This window comes from Urocampus carinirostris, chromosome 18, assembly GCF_059441175.1.
Source record: "Urocampus carinirostris isolate Australia breed hairy pipefish chromosome 18, RoL_Ucar_1.0, whole genome shotgun sequence".
NCBI classification, from domain to species: Eukaryota; Metazoa; Chordata; class Actinopteri; order Syngnathiformes; family Syngnathidae; genus Urocampus; species Urocampus carinirostris.
This window is the reverse complement of record NC_142366.1, coordinates 18,071,660-18,094,283: the sequence shown is the minus strand read 5'-3', so window position 1 is coordinate 18,094,283 and position 22,624 is coordinate 18,071,660. Positions and strand designations below refer to the sequence as shown.

The 22,624-nt window shown below is 40.4% G+C and overlaps 1 protein-coding gene across 2 annotated transcripts in view; it reads right to left on the bottom strand.

Moving 5' to 3' along the window:
• The window catches only part of neto1l (neuropilin (NRP) and tolloid (TLL)-like 1, like), a 146,182-nt gene that overhangs the window by 33,357 nt on the left and 90,201 nt on the right, over window positions 1-22,624 (bottom strand). For both annotated transcript variants that reach the window (XM_088322450.1, XM_088322451.1), the window contains exons 5-6: window positions 15,675-15,716; window positions 13,117-13,244 (exon numbers count right to left, since the gene is read on the bottom strand). In XM_088322450.1, the coding sequence (XP_088178576.1) occupies window positions 13,117-13,244; window positions 15,675-15,716 (170 nt within the window). The remainder of the gene's footprint in view (window positions 1-13,116; window positions 13,245-15,674; window positions 15,717-22,624) is intronic.

The window sequence follows — 22,624 nt, the reverse complement described above, 5'->3', positions numbered from 1 at the left end:
ATAATCAGAAATCTTTAGTGTATAATGAATGTATTTAAAAACAAAAAAATCTAAAAATATTTTTCTCTCATTTTTCAATTTGACTATTTATATACACTCCTTGGGCATTTCAAAATGAGGCCATATAAATAAAAAACAATACACTAGATATACAGTTCAATAAGAAAAATATTACTCCTAAAAGGAGCAAAAATATCTACCAAACGAAAAAGAAAACTTTAGTCTAGATCAGAGATTATTTATTTTCTTATATACCTATCATATTTCACAATTTCATAACTGGAACCCTGAATATTATTTGAATAAAAATGCTTTTTTAGAAATTGAAATATACAAGCACTGGGGAACAGTAAAAAAAAAGACCATAAATACTCTGAAAAAACATAAACAAATGACAAAATGAATGGCCCAAAAATGACTAATAAACCAAAAAATGACCCAAAAACAAAACAAAAAAAGAACACCCGCAAAATTGACCAATGAACCAGCTCAGTAGCCTAGATGGTAGGGCGCCCGCTCCGAGACTGGGAGGTCGCTGGTTCAAACCTCGGCCGAGTCATACCTAAGACTTACAACATTGGTACCCATTGCCTCCCTGCTTGGCGCTCGGCATTAAGGGTTGAAATTGGGGGGTTTGGTCACCTAACGACTCCCAACACAGCAGTTGGGTCTAAAAACCCGGCGCCGATCGAAGGCGACGAGTCACGTCGATAGCTTCGCGTGACAAGATGATTTCCGGTAGATATCATGTTGATGGTTGATACTGGCTGAATAATAATAAAATAAAAAAAAGAACTGAAACACTACTAGAAAAAAAAACAACCCAACCCAGTAAACACCCAAAAAAAGACAGAAGCACTTAAAATGACCAAAAAACACCCCAAAATGGTCAAAAACCGACCCAAAAACAAAGGCTGAAGAAAAGGCTGAAAAGTGACCAAAAATGACATAAAATGGACAAAATATGACCAAAAAATAACCTGATCAGAAACTTCAAAAATTAACCAAAAAAACAACCAAAAATTGAGAAAAAAAGGGTCCGAAATGACCCAAAAATTACTGAAAACTATCAAAAAAAACAACTAAAAGAAGACCCCTAAAAAACAACCAATAAAACAAAAAAAATACTAAAACACAAAAAAATGCCTTACACATTAAAAAATACACTGAGAAAGACCAAAAAAGGCTACAAAAATTACCCCAAAAAACGACCCAAAAAAGACCAAAAAACGACCCAGTAATCACCCCAAAAAACTACCAAAGCACAAAAAAACGTCAATACTGCTTGCCCGCTTTGAGACTGGGAGGTCGGTGGTTCGCGCCCCGGCCGAGTCATTCCTAAGACTTAAAAAGTGGTCGGCGGCGCCCTCTGTTGGCTGCGGCTGCATCGGCTCGCTACAACGGCTCAGGTGCAATCGACATTTCGTTCTGTGTACATTGTTACACAGAATGACAATACAAGGAAATTATTATTATTATTATTATTATGTCTGCGTTTGTGTTTAACCGCCAAGCCCAAAAGTTTCCATTACCACAAGGAGGTGCCAAACAACACACACTGTCACCTTACAGCTGCAGTTTGTTGCTACGTTAATGCTAAACTTCCCAACACAATCAGACTTGAAATTGCAGGCCTTGTACAAATCAGATGACAAAATGCAATGAAATGTTTTTTGGGGGGGCGTCACGTTCTGAAAAAGACCCACGATAGTCAAAACCCATGAAGCAGAATGATTTATCTATTTATTGACCAAAGACTGCTACGCAATAGTATACCAAATAACAAACCCTACAGTATGTACAAGCTCAAGCATTTGTTTGACAAATACAATTATTTTACTTTATAAACTTTTTTTATTATTTATAAATAACTATAACACTCTATTGTCAAATTATACTTTTAAAAATAATCTTAAGTATAGCAGAGGTGGGAAACCAGGTCAAGGGCCACAGGTCAGCCATGTTTTTGGAGGTTTCCCTTCTTCAACTCAAGGTGATACACGTTGGAATCATACCAGGTTGCCCACCACTGCACTATATCAAATAATATTTTGTCACCATTGTTTGGATGTTATGGAGAAAACAAAATGCGCAATAAAAATGCTTTTACTTTCCATTAGCATGCCAAGAAGTCCAGTTTTCCTCTGCCTTTTGGTAATTTTTGCGGGGTCGTTGGTTTAGAGTGAAGGATTTTATTCATTTGACTATAAAGGATTTTATACGATTGACTACAAATTACATTTAATGCAAAATAAATTCCCTGATGGGGCTGTAGTTCAATGTCAGGGCGCCCTGGTGGAAAATGTTGTTTACAGGTACGGCGGGAACGGGACGTAAGGCTGATAAGATAATCAGCACATCCAGAAAGGCCCTGATGAGGTAGAAAGGCTCTGTGTTGTTTTGAGTATTCCAGACTTCGTGACGCCCAGAGGGGGGCTTCCTTGGCACGCTCATGGGAGGAGTAGGCACCCCATTATGCGGGGTGAAGATGGTGAATAGGAGAGAGCTAAAGGATTTCAGAAGACAGCTTCCCAGTTCTCCAGCGACACTAATTCTGCCGTTTTCGATGGAGTACACAAATTCAATCTGCCCCTGTGTGAAAATGTCGGCTTTCTCGTTCATCTTTTCCCTAAAGAAATGAGCGTGCATAAATTGTTCGGTGAATGTAGGTTGTGTTTGGTTAATGGAGTCAGATAACTAATTCGAACAATTTGGTAAACGGTACATTTTGATATTTAATTCCCAACAAAAGATACTGAAAATTGAAAAATAATTGCACCTAGGTTCATCAAGCTTTTTTACTTATACGTCAACAAAGACTCCTATGTCAATGACGCACAGGCAGACACAGGCAGAGAAGAAGAGGATAATAAAAATTCAGAACACAATGCACGATGACAATCTGGAAAGTAGCAAAACCGCAAAAGCTAAAACGTGATACAGCAAGGGATATCTGTACACAGAATGTAAACAGGCTTCTAATTGGTTTAGGGCTTTCTAATTGGGATTCTATGACCCCAGGTACAGACAACAAGAGTAAAATCAATGAGTCCCACCGGCTTAGAGCCTCCCTCTTCCACCGAGCCGCGTGACTCATTCTTCAAGACGTGATCGGCCAATCACGTCTGCCGTTCCACTCGGCTGGGTGCCCAACTCGCCATCATTACGGTTAATGAGTGGGGCCGCTCACCGAGTGTGACAGGAGAACGTGACGCTTTAAACGTGAAAAGACAAACGCTGCAGATGGGAAAGGATAATGGAGACGGCGATATCGGTGTGGCTTCGGTAATGTGATGAGCAAGATGGAGCTCAACCAAGCAAAGAAAACAGAACAGAGAAAAAAAAACACGAAACAGTGCTGAGGCCTATGAAACTATGAGCTCCATATTGCAGAGTCAGCATTATTTGTATCATAGCTCGCACAATCTAGAAAGACAAGGAAAGACTTGTGTTTGTTTAAAATTCTGCCAGCATACGGTTAAATAAACACCTCTCCTATAAAAACTGTGCATCATTGGACTAGTGGAAAGTACCGATTTCCTGGACTGTGGTTAGCACATTCGCCTAAAGGTCCCCGGTTTGAGATCGGGTGGAAACATATATTGCCCTGGAGAGGGATGGGCGCCCTAGACACACCACAGAAAATGGTGCCCCTAGGATCCTAGTACTTAAGGCAGGGGTGTCAAACTCAATTCAACTCGGGGGCCACACGGAAGAACAAACATTCTGTCGGGGGCCGGACTAGTAGATTTAAGAGAAAGAAAAAAAGATAAAGAAACAAGAGAAAGAGAGAGGGAAAATGAGAGAGGGCGGGACTATCAGAGAGAGGGAGAGAGCGTGAGAAACAAGAGAGATAAAAAGAGAAGTTGTGAGAGAGGGGGAAAGAAAGGGAGCAGAAGAAATAAATCCAAAGAGAAATAGAAAGACGGAAGGAGAGAAAAGAGAAAAGAAAGCACGAAGGGTAGGAAGAGAGAAAGAGAAAAGAGAGAAAAGGAAAAAAGGAAGTGAGAGCAAAAGAAGTTAAAAAGACACACAGAGAGAGAAAGACAAAGAGCAACAAAGGAAGACAAAAAGAGAGACACAGAGAGAGAAAGAGACAGAGAGAAAAGGGGTGGAAAAGAGAGAGAGAGAGAGAGAGAGAGAAAGAAATACTAGTACAGTGTCTTTGCTCGAGGCACCTTTCTTTGGCAACATCAAGAGGACACATTTCAACCTGCAGCTTGTTTTTCTCTTGCGCTTCTCTGAGTGTTGTCTCGAGGGCCGGATTCAATCCCTTAGCGGGCCTGATCTGGCCCGCGGGCCGCCTGTTTGACACCTTTGACTTAAGGGATTCAACCAACCAACCAACCAACCAACCAACTAACCAAAAACAAATAATAACAAATAAAAACATATGAAACCGAATATTCTGGGCTTGTGAGCACAGAACGAGGTTGTAATGGTCTCACAAGTGCTATATTAAAATGACTGACAATCATTACGCTCTAAAAGTACATTGTGTTTGCTAATTGTGTCAGAAGGCTAATGGATGACTGAAAAAAAAAAAAAAAAAAAAAAAAATATATATATATATATATATATATATATATATATATATATATATATTAGCTCAGCTGCAAACAGTTTAGCTAGTTGGAGAAGTTATATAAAGGACCTTCCTTTGAGCTAGTGAAGTATATGGAGCTTTATATTTTTAGGTGTGATACTGACTAACCTAAGGAAGAGAATAATATGGGCAGAAGAACACAGACATTGGACAATTCATTGTGATTTTTAATGGAAAACAAAAAAATTGTCTGGGCGACCACAAACTTTTATGCAGCATTGAAATTTATATATATTTTTTTATTCCTCCTTGTTTTATAACCTTATCTTCTCTGTTCCTTTATCTTCTTGGATTTTTTACCTCACTGTGAATGTGTGAAACTGGAGGGTCACGCCCAATTTCGTTGTCACAATATGTTAACCCATTTTGTAAAAATGACAATAAAGGTATATTCTATTCTATTCTATTCTATAAATTTAGAGGTATGCGTTAAGGTTAAAACACAAGATTGAACTAGGATTAAGAAAAGAACACACTCTGAGTCGGAGATTTAGGTTTTCCATCGGAGGCGCGTGCTTCCAGAATCGGCTCAGGAAAGAAAAACACGCTCTGCCCATTGCATTGTCATTTATTGGAAAGCACCGGCATAGGACAACACATCTGATTGGATTAAGCGAGGTCTTATGAATTCAAGAAAATAATCTGATTGGTTTAGACCGCAAAAACATATTTAAATAAAGTGAATAATGCTGGTGGCAGCACGGCGGCGCAGTGGTTAGCGCTTGTGCGGCACAGTTCATGTCATGGGAACCTGTCGTGGGTTCAAATCCAGCTCCAGACTTCCTGTGCGGAGTTTGTATGTTCTCCCCGTGCTTGCGTGGGTTTCCTCCGGGCACCCCGGTTTCCTCCCACATTCCAAAAACATGCATTTCAGGTGAATTGGCCGGTCTAAATTGTCCATAGGTGTGAATGAGCGAATGAGTTGTCTGTCCCTGTGTGCCCTGCGATTGGCTGGCAGTTCAGGGTGTACCCTGCCCACTGCCCGGAGATGGTATGGGCTCCAGGCCCCCCGCGACCCTAATGAGGATAAGCGGTACGGCTAATGAGATGAGATGAGAATAATGCTGGTCGCTCGATGGCGTGTGGGCATAAAAAAAGAGCGATAAGGATAGTGAAACTTTGTAACATAAAAGATGACAATGCGTCTCCATGAAAAGAAACGAATGTAGGAAGGGAGGCAAGCTCTTGAGCAGGATTCCCGGCACTAAAGTGAAGGCCGTCTTAATTGATAGTTCGCGGGCCCCAAGAAGATACAATTGTAAGCTCTTCCCAGCACCAAATCAAAGGCCATCTTGATTAATAGCTAACAGGCCCAAGAGGGTACAATTGTTGCAAGAATACAAACAGCATTTGGATATAATCTTTAGCTTTGTTAGGGACTTTTAAGGATAACATCATTCACAGGCACATTCAAACTATAATCAAAATATAATTTCCCTTAACACAAAATAATGTATATATTACGTTCTAATTGAGTATTTTGGGGGTAAAAAATATTTTCACAATGCATGCTAAAGGATTGTGGATTTGGACAAATTACGTTTGAATTGCAAGACAAAGCCAGAAAACAGCAATGGATCAAAAAGATACCATCGCCATTGTATAAGGCGAGAGATCGGTTGCAGTAGGAAATTGCTGCCTGCCTATTGATTCGGCAGCAGCCAGTAATGAAGCGGAATCCATCACCGACTGGTGGAGGAATATGTTCACGCTCGTGTAAAAAGCCCTCGGTAACGCCGAGTTCCTGCGCGCATTGCAGTCGAAGCCGGCATCGTTTTTCCTGAATGCGAGTAAAGATGCGGAAGATGTCAAGTAGCCGAGGCGACAACTGACAGCTGAAACCAGCGGGGTGGAAAACGAAAAACCACATGTCGAGCTGGCTACCCACTGTATTTTCTGGACTATGAGGTGCACCCGAAAACCCCCAATTTTCCAGAAATTCGAAGTGTACCTTATAATCGTGTACGCCTTAAGGCAGGGGTGTCAAACTCATTTTAACTCGGGGGCCACACGATAAAACAAACATTCTGTCGGGGGCCGGACTAGTAGATTAAAGAGAAAGAAAAAGAGAGATAAAGAAATAAGAGAAAGAGGGAGGGAAAAGGAGAGAGGGCGGGACAAAGAAAGAAAAAGAGAGAAAGGGAGAGAGCGTGAGAAAAAAAAGATAAAAAGTCGTGAGAGAAGGCAAAAAGAAAGAGAGGAAGAAAGAATTCCAAAGAGAAATAGAAAGACAGAAGGAGAGAAAAGAGAAAAGAAGGGTATGAAGAGAGAAGGGTACTTTATCTCCTTTTTTCTTTATTTTATCTCCTCTCTCTCTTTCGTTCCCACTTTTTTCTTATTCTCTCTCTTTCTTTCCCATTTTTTATTTATATTTCTCTTTCTTTTCACTTTCTCTTTTGCTCTTTCCTTCTTTTTCTCACTTTCTCTCACCGTCACACTCCTTTCCTTTTCTCTCTTTTTCATGCTCATTCTTTTTCTCTCTTTCTGTCTGTCTTTTTCTTTTGTCATTCTTTTGATTTTTTTTCTCTTTCTCACTTAATTTTGCGACGGGTATGAAGAGAGAAAGAGAAAAGAGAGAAAAGGAAAAAAATAATTTAGAGGAAAAGAGTTTAAAAGACACAGAGAGAGAAAGAGACAAAGAGCAACAAAAGAAGAGAAAAAGAGAGACACAGAGAGTGACAGAGACAGAGTGGGAGAAAAGGAGTGGAAAAGAGAGAGGGAGAGCGAGAGAGAGAGAGAGAGAGAGAGAAAAGAGAGAGAGTGTCTTTGTTCGAGGCACCTGGCTTTTGGCAACATTAAGTTGACATATTTCAACCTGCAGCTTGTTTTTCTCTTGCGCTTCTCTGAGTGTTGTCTCGCGGGCCGGATTCAATCCCTTAGCGGGCCTGATCCGTCCCACGGGCCGCCTGTTTGACACTTGTGCCTTAAGGACTTGAAATGATTAAATTGGGAATAGACAATGAAATCAAGCTATATTTTTTCCCAATATTTATAGTCTATGATATTTTATCATGATGTATTTTAATTTTATTAGTAGTATAGTATTTTAATGTGCCTTATAGTACGGTGCACCTAAAAGTACAGTGGTTACCAAGGAATATTTTGAGTGTACGCCTTATAATCAGGTGCATCTTATACATATTTAGTTTCTTTTGTCTTTTATTAGCATATTTGGTATTGGAGTAATCAAAAAGTAATTGAAAGTAATCCAGTTAAAGTAACCCTACCCAATCCTGGTCTTATAGTCCTGAAAGATTTCCTATATTTTTTGTGCCTATTCGTATGAAACTTTCAGGTTTTGAGGAATCACGCAGACATATTTAATAGGCCCATTGTGGTACATTAATCTTTTTTATTACATGTACAAAAAGGTATGCTATTAGACGAAGCCTGCAATAAATCGTGTATTTTTTCAAGAGAGAGAGAGAAAAACAGCTTCATTGAATCTTATGTATTTTGCTCATCCCTTGTAGTCCTACTTTGACTTTAGGGTTCCCTTGCTTTCTCTGGTGTGCTTCAGTGCAGTTAATTAGAGCCTCTGGTACAGGTCGTCATTATCTACCACAGTGATTCTCGCTGAAATACTGTTGCAGTAAACAAGTGCATTAAGGGCAAAGACGAGGTGAGACGAGTAAAACCTGGACCCATTATCTTTTCCTGATTTCCCATTAGTCTATCTTTTACCAACAACCTACAGTACATCTGTCTGTCAGTCAGTCGGTCGGTCGGTCGGTCGGTCGGTCCGTCGGTCGGTCGGTCGGTCGGTCGGTCGGTCAGACAGTCAGTCAGTCAGTCAGTCAGTCAATCAGTCATTCTGTCCGTCTGTCAGTCAGACAGTCAGTCAGTCAGTCAGTCAGTCGGTCGGTCGGTCGGTCGGTCGGTCAGTCAGTCAGTCAGTCAGTCAGTCAGTCATTCTGTTCGTCTGTCAGTCAATCAGTCAGTCGGTCAGTCAGTCAGTCAGTCGGTCGGACAGTCAGTCAGTCAATCCGTCAGTCATTCTGTCCGTCTGTCCATCAGTTAGCCAGTCAGTCTGTCTGTCTGTCTGTCTGTCTGTCTGTCTGTCTGTCTGTCTGTCAGACAGTCAGTCAGTCAGTCAGTCAGTCAGTCATTCTGTTCGTCTGTCAGTCAATCAGTCAGTCAATCAGTCAGTCAGTCGGTCGGTCGGTCGGTCGGTCGGTCGGTCGGTCAGTCAGTCAGTCAGTCAGTCAGTCAGTCAGTCAGTCAGTCTGTCAGTCAGCCTGTCCGTCTGTCTGTCTGTCTGTCTGTCTGTCTGTCTCTCCGTCTGTCCGTTTGTCAGTCAGTCAGTCAGTCAGTCATTCAGTCAGTCAGTCAGTCTGTCTGTAAGTTATCCCACTTTAACATATTAAAGTGGCCTGTAATTGTAAATATGGGTAAACCTCAACAACGACAGACACAATGTGGAAAAAAAATGTCCTTATTTGATTTTTTTTTTTTTTAATTTGCAGACCATGGAAAAAAATGTATTTGGTGGAAAACAAAAAATATTTTAAATACTTTGTTATGTACCCTTTGTCTGCAATAACAGAGGCCAAATATTTTCTGTAACTCTTTACAAGTTTACACACACTGCTGCTAGTATTTTGGCCCATTCCTCCATGCAGATCTCCTCTAGAGCAGTGATGTTGTCGTTGGATAACACAGACATTCAACTCCCTCCACAGAGTATCTATGGAGTTGAGATCTGAAGACTGGCTAGGGTACTCCAGTACCTTGAAATGCCACTCATTTGTTGCCCTGGCTGTGGGTTTAGGATTATTGTCATACTGGCCGGTAGCTTGAATTGCTTATATGAGGAGCAAATTTTGTAATATGAATATTATTACAATATATAATTATAATTAAAAACAAATGGGTCTGTTCCTGAACTCCCAAAAGCATAAAACAAATATTGCTGATCACTAAAAAAACATTTAAATAGTAATTATACAAATAAAACACAGTAATACTGTGCTGAATTTCCAATTCCCGAATAGTGGTTTTAGGTATTGCAGCTACAGTTTATCACTTCCTGTATTCCGTATGAACCACTTCCTGTTGTAACCAGCCATGTTGGAAGCAGTCTGTATGTATTCTGTCTGAATTTCGGTTATATTAACCTTGGAGTAGAACCAACTTTTTACTATTCTGTCCTGGGGTATTGACGACAGATAGGGAACAACTCATTAAGACCAGAAGATCTTTGTTGTCGTCAATAACCCAGACATATTATCCAGGACAGAAGATTATACAACAACAAAAAAACAATTGTTGTGTTTTTCAAATGAATGACTATATATTGAAGGATTTTATACATTTGACGATAAAGGATTTTATACGATTGAATACAAGTCATATTTATTGAGTTTAATGCTATAGTTATTTACTGACTGTGCCTTTATTCAATGAGCAGTGAAAGTTCAGGGCAGCCATAAGTGTTGGAAGAGATTGTTTACAGGAACGGGACGTACTGCTGATAAAATAATCAGCACATCCAGATGTTGTTGACGCAGGCGTTGTTTTGAGTACTCCAGTCAACGGGACGCTCGTCTACAAGATGGTGAAGCCCAGGGGGCTTCCTTGGCACACCCATGGGAGGAGCCGGCACACCATTATGCGGGGAGAAGATGGCCAATAGGAGAAAAGCTAAAGGACTTCAGAAGAAGGCCTCCCGCAGACTCAAACATCACTAATTCGGCAGTTTTCGCTGGAGTACACTTAGTTAAATTGTTAGGGAAAATAAATCTGCCCCTGTTTGGAAATGTCGGCTTTCCTGTTCATTTTTCTCTCAAGAAACGAGTGCGCATAAATTGTCGGGTGAATGTAGGTTGTGTTTAGTTAATGGAGTCAGATAACTAATTCGAACGATTTGGTAAACGGTACATTTTGATATTTAATTCCCAACAAAATATATTTTCTAGGCCATTTTCAGGAAAACTCTCCTGTTTGCAACTCTTAAGAAATGATTGCTCAGCGCTATTGCTAACCTTCAACTCACTCCTGCTTTGGTTTAAGAGCTTTCCTTTGTATTTTGATCTGACCCTACATGAACCAAACCGTCTGACCCTCAACACGGCAGCGCCCCCAACCCCCAGCAGCCATGAAAACCCACTTGGGGGGGATTGCTGACAAATTCAGACAGCCCTTTTGTAAGATCAAGGTTTCCTAATGCAACCCTCCGACCCTTGTAGTTGGAGGCTAGATGAAAATGAATGGACCCAGAAAATGTGTCTAACACTGGCATTAACCTTGATGAATACAACTGAGAATTAGATTGGGAAGAATAATCAAAACATGAAAACATCCTGATGGGATAATTTAAAGAAACATTTTTAGTGGAAGTCAATCCAATAGCATTTTTTGTTTGTAAAATGTGAGTTATGAAGGGATATTCACATTTTGTATGCATTACGGTGGCAGCCATTTTGAAAAAGGTTAGAGGAAAAAAGGAAATTTGGTTATTTTATTATACATTTGATACCTCTTTATACAACACAGGTGTCAAACAGGCGACCCGCGGGCCAGATCAAGCCTGGCAAGTGTTCTAAGACAATATTGAGAGAAGTGCTATAGCAGGAGTCCCCAAACTTTTTCCTGTGAGGGCCACATAACTTTTCCCTTCTCTGATGAGGGGCCGGGGTCAGTTTGTAACAGAAAAAGTGTGATGATTGGAGGAGTGCCTAAATGTAAAAAATTATTGTACATCTCACCTGCAAAATAGATGGTAAATGTCAGTCTCACGCGACACCATTTACTTGTTGACATTAAGAGTGATTTATTGAACAAGTCTCGTTAAATCACGTGATGAGACTTGCCCCAAACACCCTTCTCTGACCTGTGAGACTATGTCATCTAGCGGTGATATACTGGTACTTCACTTTTTCTGCTTTACAAAACAACACCAAAATCCCAAAATATAACATTTTAACTAGTCAGCAACCCTTGTTGCGCCGTATAAAATAGTTACTAACTAATAGTTAATAATGAAAACAGTTCATAACTAAGGAACATTTTATTGCAAAAGTCCAACTTTATCATCAAATACAAATATACATATATGAAAAAAAAAATCAAAATGCTTTCTGGTATTGTTCAGGGGGCTGAACCAAATGTGGAGGCGGGCCGCATTCGGCCTGCGGGCCGTAGTTTGGGGACCAGTGTGCTATGGGAAAATGAGCTGCAGTTTTGAATATGTCCACTGGATGACACCGCTTGCAAAGCAACTGTAGCAGTATTACTCGCTTCTTTTTTTATTTATTTTATCTCCTTTTTTCTTTATTTTATCTCCTTCCCTTTCTCTCTTTCGTTCCCTCTTTTTTCTTACCCTCTCTCTTTGCTCCCGTTTTTTATTTATCTTTCTCTTTCTTTTCACTTTCTCTTTTGCTCTTTCCTTCTTTTTCTCACTTTCTCTCTCCGTCTCACTCCTTTATTTTTCTCTCTTTTTCATGCTCATTCTTGTTCTCTCTTTCTGTCTGTCTTTTTCTTTTGTCATTCTTTTGACTTTTTTCTCTTTCTGGGCGGCAGTAGCTCAGGAGGTAGAGCGCTCGTCTTGGGATCAAGGGATCCCGGCTCCTCCGCGTTACATGTCGAAGTGTCCTTGGGTAAGACACTGAACCCCCAATACCCCCAATAAGCAGGTTAGCGCCTTACATGGCTGCAAGGCCGCTATTGGGAAATGTGGAGCACATTGTAAAGCGCTTTGGGAAGTCATTGACTTGAAAAGCACTATATAAATGCAGATCATTTCATTTCTTTCTCACTTAATTTATCTCTTTCTTTTTTTATCTCTTTCTTTTTTCCCCTTTCTTTCTCCCTTTTCTCCCTTTCACTCTCTATTGTGCTCTCTCTAATTCTCTCACACTTTCTCCCTTTTTCTGTCTCTTTCTTACTCTGCCTCCCTTGTTCTCTCTCTATTTTTTATTTCTCTTTTATTCACTGTCTTTCTCTCTCTTTTTATTCATCACAAAACTGTATGTAAACACCCTACATGCCCACACTTTCTTGTGTAAATATTGTGTAAATTATCCTTTATCTTTCTTGTTTTTTTTATCCTCACTGTAAAATGTGAAACTGGAGTGCCACGTCTAATTTCGTTGTCACAACAAGTTCAACCCATTTTGTAACAATGATAATAAAGGTATATTCTATTCTATTCTATTCTATTCTATTCTATTCTATTCTATTCTATTATTTTCTATTCTATTCTATTCTATTCTATTCTATTCTATCTCTCTCTGGCAAACCGAATAGTCCAGCCCCCGTGAGATTTCTTTCTAGCATGTGGCTCAAGATCAATTTTTCCCGGATCATGCTTGTTTCTGGAATCATCCCAAGCAAATTTTCCCAATATAAAATAATTCAAACCGATTAATTCGTTTCGGGCTCACAAAAGCAACAAAGTCAACCCTAAATAGCTATAAAACAAATCCTTCTTGGTTGGTTAAAATCAATTCAAACCAAAAGTATCCAAACTTGACTGGAGTTAACTGTGGCGAGGGAAACATAGAACTCACCTTGGAACGCGGCGGCGCCTGAATGAACCATTTGCAATCGACGGCTTCGTTGGCGCCAGCCTTCCCGTCTCTGGTGATCGAATGAGACTCCACAATACCTTCCGGACCGACCATGTCGTACCGGCAAGCTGAGACGTGCACACACACAAAATGACCCGAAGCCAAAAACAGCCTTGATAGGTCAAACTCAATAAAAAATAAAAGTGTTGCTACAATTAAAGTGGAAAAGTACCGTATTTTCCGTACTATAAGGCGCACCGGCTTATAAGGTGCATCCCCTATAAATTGTCCTTTGTTATTTATTCATTTGTAAGGATGCACCAGACTATAAAGCACATGGAATTAGAACTACAGTTTTTGGAGAAAGCCAAGGTCGGAGCAGAACGTATATGGGCCTCGATCCAAAACATAGAGAGAGCAGAGAGAGTCGAAATGAGAGGGGACACGTTATTTATTTCATCCAAACACTCTGTCGCGTTCCGAAGTTTTTCCGGGCGAGACAGTGACATTAATACTGTGTTCCGTCAGCGATGATGTGTTGTTTTTCTCTAGCCGGGCCCTCGAGTTGGAGTTGCCCTGACCCAGCCAAATTTTTATCAGTTAAGCAAATAGTTGGAGTCGCCCTGATTCAGCCAAAGTCCTGTCAGTTACGCACCCCAGATTTTTCTACTTTAATTCCACAATACAGTAAGGGATAGGCTTGCACAAAAAAATTAAAAAGTACAGTAGTGCATCGATTGATCAGTCGGAATATGTCACCGATCACAATGCAATAACATTGGACGCAATGGGAATCAAACCCAGACCATGGCAGGGAGCCTGCCTGATCCTATCCACTACACCTCTAGGGATACAGATGACACAATAAAAGGCATTAGGTTTGAACTCATCATCACATTATTTTTAGTCACGTTTCCAAATTGTTGATGCTATTATTGGGCCGGGTTATTGAATATTATCAGACACAAACCGGTGTGAGATACAGAGAAGGTTGAGGACCACAGTAATACAGTATTGTGTCGTCGACACGCAAAGTCTTTACGGAACACGCACGATTCTGAATTGAATGACGATAAAGTATTTGTGAGATAATGTGGTTGTTCTGAAGCGAATGAAGAGAAAGCCATTGTGGGAAGTAATTCAGTCATCCTGAAATATATAAATAAACACATGGCTGCATATATTTAAAACAGTTTTCACTTACAATGCATTGTCGGAGCTGAGGAAAGGTGAAACAACAATTTTCACGGATTTTTAATTACTTTCTGTTTTCTCATTTCTCTAATATATCTGTTGCTGTGACTGAATATAGTGTGATAATGAGATAAGACCTGATTCCTTTATTGTGTCACAGTATACCCAGTGCTCTAGTGTATAAGATCAGGTGTTCTCCCTACTGCGATCTGGGTTCAATTCCTGTTACATCCAATGTTATGCTATTTTGATAAGTGATATATTTCGACTCATCAATAAATGCGCAAATATGATACGGACGCTCGCCTACTTACGATCATTCGACTTACAAAAAACGGTAGATAAGAAATTTTTTTCCAGGATGTCGATAAATATCCGAACATTGCTGTAAGTTGGATTTTGTATTTTGTGGACTTTTTTCAGAGTACAGAACAATACTGTAGAGCTTCTTTCCGCCGCTACCGACGTGTGGTGGCGCTATGAAAGGTCACCCAGCATCCTCCCCGAAGAAGAAATCCGCTTCCTAGTTCGTGTGTAAACATTCTATCCAGCGCGCCAAGAACTATGACATTTTTAGTGTTTAATATCTCGTGCATCTGTTCAATATGGTTGGTGTAAAGTGTAAAGAAGAGGCGAGCCATTACTCTTGAAATGAAAGTGGAATAAGAAAGCTTGATGCGGTTGAGACAATGGTTAGATCTCTTTTTTTCGGCACTTTTTTCCACGGCGGAGGACCTCTTGAAGCCCATCTTTAAAAAGTAAGTTAAACCTCACTTTATTTATCTTTATCGAGCATATAATTTTATTAAATGTTTATTTTTTTAGTACAAAACAATACAGGTTACTTATACAAGCCTCAAACATACTTATACAAACAAAACATACAAAATATAGCACTGAAGCAACTTACGAACAAATTCAACTTATGAACGATCGTCCGTAATCTATCTTGTTCGTAAGTAGGGCAGCGAATGTATTTTCAAATATTTTGTGCAACCCAAGCCCTTGCTATAGTTTTGTGAACATATGATGAAAACCCACAGAACGAACTGCAAACACGCGAAAACTATGTCTCAAGCGCTGATTAGGCTTCTGTGCTCTTACCATTAATATCTAGTTCAGTCCCCTTTGCCACCATTGTTATGAAATTGTGGAGAAGCGATAACATTTATTGACTGATAAGTAATTACCAAATATGGTAACGCATTCCGATTTTTCTTTACGTATAAGGCGCACGTTCAAATTTCTGGCTGATTTGGGGTTTTAGGTGCGCCGTATAGTCCAGAAAATACAGTAGCTGTTACTTCACTGATTGAGGTGTGTTAATAGCATCAAAGAGCTGGTGAGAGAGAAAGACTACCTACAGGGTAGAGGTGGCGGTACTCCCAGGTCAGCAAAGTCTGGATCTGAAAAGAAAGCAGAAGACCGACTCAAATGGAATGCAAGATCACACAAGTCACAAGAACCAATCCCTCAGATATACAAGACTTCATACTACAGACGATGACAAACTGCATCTCATTTCAAATTCATTCCTCTCTTTATTAATAAAAGACGGAACATGTACAATAAAGAGTAATATAGAGGTCCTTTGGAAAGATGTATTTAATCCATTAAGTTTTTCCCGTTGGGAGTGTGCCAGACCTTTACATTTTTTCAGCAGCGTGCGATGAGAGAAGCATCAGCTAAAGTTTTGAAAGTCACCTTGTTGTCGAAGTTGGAATTATGTAATGAAGTGAATCGAGGAACTTGACTGCCCTTAACCTGGATTAGATCAACGAGATTTTACCAGAGACAGACCCCTTTTTCTCATTAGGCTAGGAGTTATTGTTATTAATTTGAGTTCTTTAAGTTCTGATATGAATTACTAATCCCAAGAAAATGGTTTTAATGACCCAGGCCCATTGAAATAGGACACACAATTCATTGACACAGAGAACCAATGATTAAAAAAGGAGGGGGGCGGCGGAGATTATGGGAGTTTTCGACCGCTGAAAGTCTGGAAGTTACTAGCACAAAAAGAAAGTTTTACGCGATAATGCCAGTCAATTTTTGGAAGATTCCCTTGTACAGAAAAAAATACTCATTCCCAAAAGCCAGCAAACATGGATTTAATCTAAAGCCATACCCTTACTTGTCATTGTGGAGAGATTTGGTCTCGTGCTCTGATTGTTCGCAACGTATGGTCCGCGTGCTGAGCTCAAAGCCGCAGTGCGCGATATTCAAGTAAACCAGGCAGGCAGGAGAAAAGAGAACGGCTATTGCTGAGCGAATTCTTGTTATGAGGACCAGTGACGCTCGACCAGAATATGCCTCTATGGGCGTGGTCTTAGATATTTCATACTCTCAGTATCGGGTGATGGTGTTTGAAATTGCTTAACTTGCTAGAAAGGCAAAGGAGTGAGAAATATGCATAATGTTCCGTACTTGAGAAAGTCCCTCCAATCAACATATTTATGTACAGTGAGAACATAATTTTATCAATACATTGCCTTGGATATTTTAATTACATTAAAAACTTCATGTGATCAGATTCCTTTATGGTACGTGGTGAATTGGTACGTCCGGGAACTGTTCAAAAGAGGACACAGTCGTTCCATCCAATCCAAAGTGAGTTATTTGAAACAAAAAATGTGGAAGTCATTTTTGTACTAGGCTTGTTTGCTCTACAATGATCTACCCACCTCGAAAAAATGGAGATTCAAGAGCAGTCTACCATTACAAAAAGTGCACTCATTTTTCCTTTGTAGTCCGTCAACGAACTTCTGCCCCGTAAGACGTGGTTTGCGACTCTGTCCTGTTCCTGTTGGTATTTCCTGTCCGGTATTGTTCCCGTTTTATTTTGTCCTGTTTAATTTCGGTTTCCAGTTTTGTTTCTGTCTATTTTTGTCCTGTTTATTATTTTCTCCTGACTCAAGTTAATTTAGTGCCTTTTTCCGTTGCCAATGTTTTCGTCCAATGATTCTTTTGGGAGGACAAAGTAACACTATACTGCTGTAGTATAGATCGATGAATCGGAAAACATAAAATACCCTGTACTCAATCAAGGTAAATACAATACTTACATTTGTGGTTAGTTGTTAAAATTCCAAGAAGTACTTAAAAAGTAAATTGATTTAGTCATTGATTTTTAAGGCATTTTAATAAACCACATTGCCATACATTCTACAATACATAAATGTAAAGAGTACATTTTGTTTGAACTCTTGATCATTAATTACTTTCTTCAATCGAAAGTAAAAAATAATACCACTCTAAAAACATTTTTAATTGTAATACATTACATCTTTCATCTACCACATTTGTAGTTCTCCAGTTTGTTACTGCAGCACAAGCAACGTTGACTGTCATTCTTACATGCTGCCAACTTATTAGATGCATTAAATACACTTTCCTGTGATCTACCAGCAGGGTTGGGTAGGGTTACTTTAACTTGATTACTTTCAATTACTTTTGGATTACTCCAATACCAAATATGCTAATAAAAGACAAAAGAAACTAAATATGAATTAAATTACTATATTTTGAGCGGGCTTGGGGAGTAACGGGATACATGGAACGGCAAAAATGATGTTGGCAAGCTGTTTGGATTTATTTTCATTTTGTTTCTGTCGCATTTTATGTTAGTTTTGCCGGAGATCAAAGCCAGGAGAGAAAGCTTACCACGTGTTGTGAGTCATAATTTTATTCATATTTAGTTTCTTTTGTCTTTTATCAGCATAGTTGGTAATGTAGTAATCGAAAAGTAATTGAAAGTACAGTAATCAAGTTAAAGTAACCCTACCCAACCCTGTCTACCAGTACTAGCTCTGTGATCCACAAGTAGATCTACCTCATGAGATTCATGAAAGAATGCCTGCAACCCTTACTCTTCCCCCTTTCCCTTCACTTTGAAAAGGAATGAGACAGTCTTTGTCTTCTCGTGTTGTCTTCTCATTGTGAGAGTAAGAACAAAATGGGAGAAGGGGAAGCAATGGGATTGAGGCTAAGACTGTCCCATAATAGCTGCTCATATCCACTTCTGAAATCACAATTTTAGTTATGAAACAACAAATGAACTTAATCACATGATAAGCTTCTATGAGAAGACATCCTTGAGTACGGTATACGAAGCCTATCGACAGAATCGGCAATCATGCTGTTCGCTATGACATCATGTGCTGTTCTCTATTGAATCAAAGCATTGTAAGAGAACGAATGAGCCTGCTGTGGAAGGAAGCATTGATTGCACAGCAGGAACAACTTGCCATCATATCTATGTTTTTTTCTCCAAGGAATGAGTCACTATGGGAATATATATTTTGTATAAAAAAGCTTATTAAAACAGAGAAAAGGAACAGATGGGTGAACTAGCAAAAACTACTAATCAAACTTTGGATATTGTTGATGATATCGAGCTTGTTTATTATCTTACAATTTGTGACTTCCTATCGCAATGCGTTATAAGTAACAGTTTACGGTAACTTGCTGTGTAACTTTTCGGTAAGATATTGTGACATGTATGGCTATTCCAACATGGGTCACGGTTGCCATGGCGCCCAATTGGCCCTGCCCGTGTGGCACCAGCTGCGGCTCACTGACAGATTTTTTTGCCGTTCCCGACACCGCCATCGCCCGCCACGGAAGTCCCACTACTCCCCGCACCCAGCGATTTTCGGATCGTGCGTGAGCTCCTTTCCCCTCTTCCCAATAAAACTGTGAGAAACGTTACGCGAGTGGGTCCTGTCTCTGTTCTGTTCCTGAGACTGCGACTGGCTGGCAACCAGTTCAGGGTGTCCCCTGCCCAATGCCCAGTACCCCCGCGACTCTATGGACGTTCCAATTTCTCTACTGAATGAAACTATGTTGTGTGTGCATTTTTGATTGGATATTATATATATCTTCCGTTTAAGTAATCTCGCTGAGGCAATTACCCTACTTTATAAATTGGCCACATCATTAAGCCTCATGGTTCAAAAACTAGGAAAAAGCAGTGATTTATACCCTGGATTTTATGGTACTATAAATACTTTTTGTTGGTTCACATCCTTTAACAAGTCTCATATTAAATATTATTAGTGGTATACCTTTCCCCTTAAAATAACTGAAGGTCGACAGCAAACACAATCTGATTTGAGCAAAATTGTTAAAACAAGCGGACTTGAAAGTCAAGTTGAACGATAAAATTTGTCTCTGCTTCTGTAGATGCTCAGCACAGTGATACTGTCAGGACCAGAACAGAAACAGGACCCAATTGAGTTACATTTTTCACAAGTTTCATTGAGGAAAGGGGAAGAGCTCCGCCCACGATCCGGCGTTCGCAAGGCGCGGGAAGCAAGTTGCTCTCGTACTCGGATTGTGATCGGAACACGGAAGTGGATCTTCCGCAGCGAGCGATGGCGGTGTCAAGGACAGAGAAACAGGTCGATAGCCGGGACAGGAGAGCAAAACGTGGTCAGGGTCAGAAACAGGTTGTAAGCCGGGACGGGAGAGTAGACGTGGTCGGGATCAAAACAGGTCGTAACCGGAGACAGACGGGAGCAAAAACGGGACCGATGGGAGTCAGGGTCGAAAAAGGCTCGCCTAGTATACACTGAAGTTCGCAGACGGACTGACCACAGGGGATAGACAGGGGTGGGTTTGAATAGGGACAGGCAGCCAATCAGAGTTTGAGGCATTTGGCGCCAAAGGAGCGGGCACAAGTGATTCACTTCGGTAATCATGACAGATACGCTACAAATTGTATCAATAATATTCAGAATATAATGTGAAATTTCCGCCATTTTGAAAAACAAAATCCAAAATTGAAAGAACGTAAACACTGAATAAATTGAGTATAACCATTTAAGATGTGTTTAATTTTCTATTTCTATGATGACAGGTGAGGCAAAGCTCCCTCCTCCCCTGACTCACTGCAACGTACAGTGTGCCTTGTGATTTTTTTTTGGGATAAAAACATGTCTTCTCTGCTCAAAAAAATCCAAGAAAAACTACGGTAAAGGACATCCCTTCAAGGTGAAACACTAAAACGACCACAACTCTCCTGCTGCTTTATAATACTTTAATACCATAAAAACCATATCTCAAATTAACCCCAAGTTCATGTTCTGGCGGCAATTAATTTGTAGGACAAAAACAAAGGACATTCTTGCTACGTCTGAAGACAAACGCGACATAATTCAGCCCACTCATTGATATTGTAAATGTCTCTGTATGGACTGGAGTGAAATATTCAGTAACATATTCAGTTAAAAGTTTTAGGGCTGTGAGAAAGGATTAGTGAAATCACATTTACCGTAAATTCCAGAACACAAGAGGCTCCAGAAAAGGTAGAAACTCATTCACACCCATTTCTTGCATTTTAAAGAATCAGCGGGAAAATGTCACAATGGACAGAAAAGTAACACATTGTGTGTGATTGACACACTCATTTGCTGCTGTCGTTATTAACTCATTTCGTGCCCTAACGTATCTCGTCCTGTTTGATATTGGACTCCAGTCTCCATTGTCTGGTATCGATCCCGTCTGTCTCGTCCTTTCTGATATCTTGCTACAATCACCAGTATCGGGTATCGATCCCGTCTATTTTGTCCTGTTTGATATTGGACTCCAGTCTCCATTGTCTGGTATCGATCCCGTCTGTCTCGTCCTGTCTCATACCTTGCTACAATCTCCAGTATCAAGTATCGTTCCCGTCCATCTCGTCCTGTTTTGATATCGGACTCCAGTCTCCAGTGTCTGGTATCCATTACGTCTGTCTCACCCAGTCTGATACCGTGCAACAATCTCCGGTATCGGGTATCGTTCCCGTCTATCTCGTCCTGTTTGATATCGGACTCCAGTCTCCAGTGTCTGGTATTGATCCCGTCTGTCTCGTCCTGTTTGATATTGGTCTCCAGTCTCCGGTGTCTGGTATTGTTCCCGTCTATCTCGTCCTGCTTGATATTGGACTCCAGTCTCCATTGTCTGGTATCGATCCCGTCTGTCTCGTCCTGTATGATACCTTGCTACAATCTCCAGTATCGGTTATCGTTCCCGTCTATCTCGTCCTGTTTTGATATCGGACTCCAGTCCCCAGTGACTGATATCGATCCTGTCTGTCTTGTCCTGTCTGATACCTTACTACAATCTTTGGTATCCGGTATCGAACCTGCCTGTCTCAACCTGTCCGATATCTTACGCCAGTCTCCAGTTTCCGGTATCGATCCTGTCTGTCTCGTCCTGTCTGATATCAATCTCCAGTCTCCTTTATCTGATATCCATCCTGTCTGTCCCGTCCTGTCCAGTATTGCCCCGTCGGTCTAGTATCTGCTTGTGTATCTGGTATCGATCTCATCGGCCTCTGCCTGCCTGTTGTTCCACACCGGACTTCTGCCTTTCTTCTTCCACCCAGCGATCGCTGAATCACTGCCGTTTGTGCTAACGTGCATGACTGCCCCATTCCTGTAAAATGAAGCTTGTGTGAGAAACGTTACGCATCTGGGTCCTCCTCCTGATCTGGTTCCGACAGTTACGAAGCTACTCCCCGAACAAAGTTCTGAGTTCCCACTGTACAAGACCTTTTCCTGCTGGTTTCTTTAAAATATAAAAAAATGGATATGAATGAGTTCATTTTTAAGAATGTTTAAGCCCGGTGCGGCTTATACAAAGACAAATTCGTGAAAGTAAGATTTTCACAGGGTTTTTTTGCTTTTGTTATCAAGAAGCTCAAGTCCATCAGCCTACGTGGGAGTACGAAGCGAAGAGGACGAGCGCCAGGAAATCAAAGTGGAAGACTGTTAATGAAACGGCGACCTTGCGCCGGAGATTTATGACCGGTCCCCGGCAACACTTAACCCTCGGCGACGCAAGGCCGAGTTACCTCGGCGACATACATGCATGCCAACTTTCTTGTGACATGGCAACGGAGGGGGCTATCAAGAGCACACTGTGCTTAGAAATGTCTTTCTCGAAACCTTTGACTTCCCAGGATGAGGGTCGCTCGAACTTATACATCTAGAAGCAGCCTTTTTGCCCTCAATCACTTACTCTGATTCTTGTTTTGATAGAGTAAATCAATTTTTTTTAGAAACGGACATTTTAGCACCTCTTGTTGGTAAAGGAACAAAAATAATATTAATTTAAATGATATAGAAAAATGTAAATATGCATTTTTTAAAATACTCGGCGGTAGAGAAATTTGCAAATATTTGACATAAGATGATCTTCTCCTGGAAGGGGGCTTAAATCATTGGCTGCCATCCAGGTGCCAAAGTTACCTTCAGAACCTGAGCCTTTTTATTTTTTGCACTTTTTTTGTCATGAAAAAAAACTAAATGTTCCACTGCAAGATAAT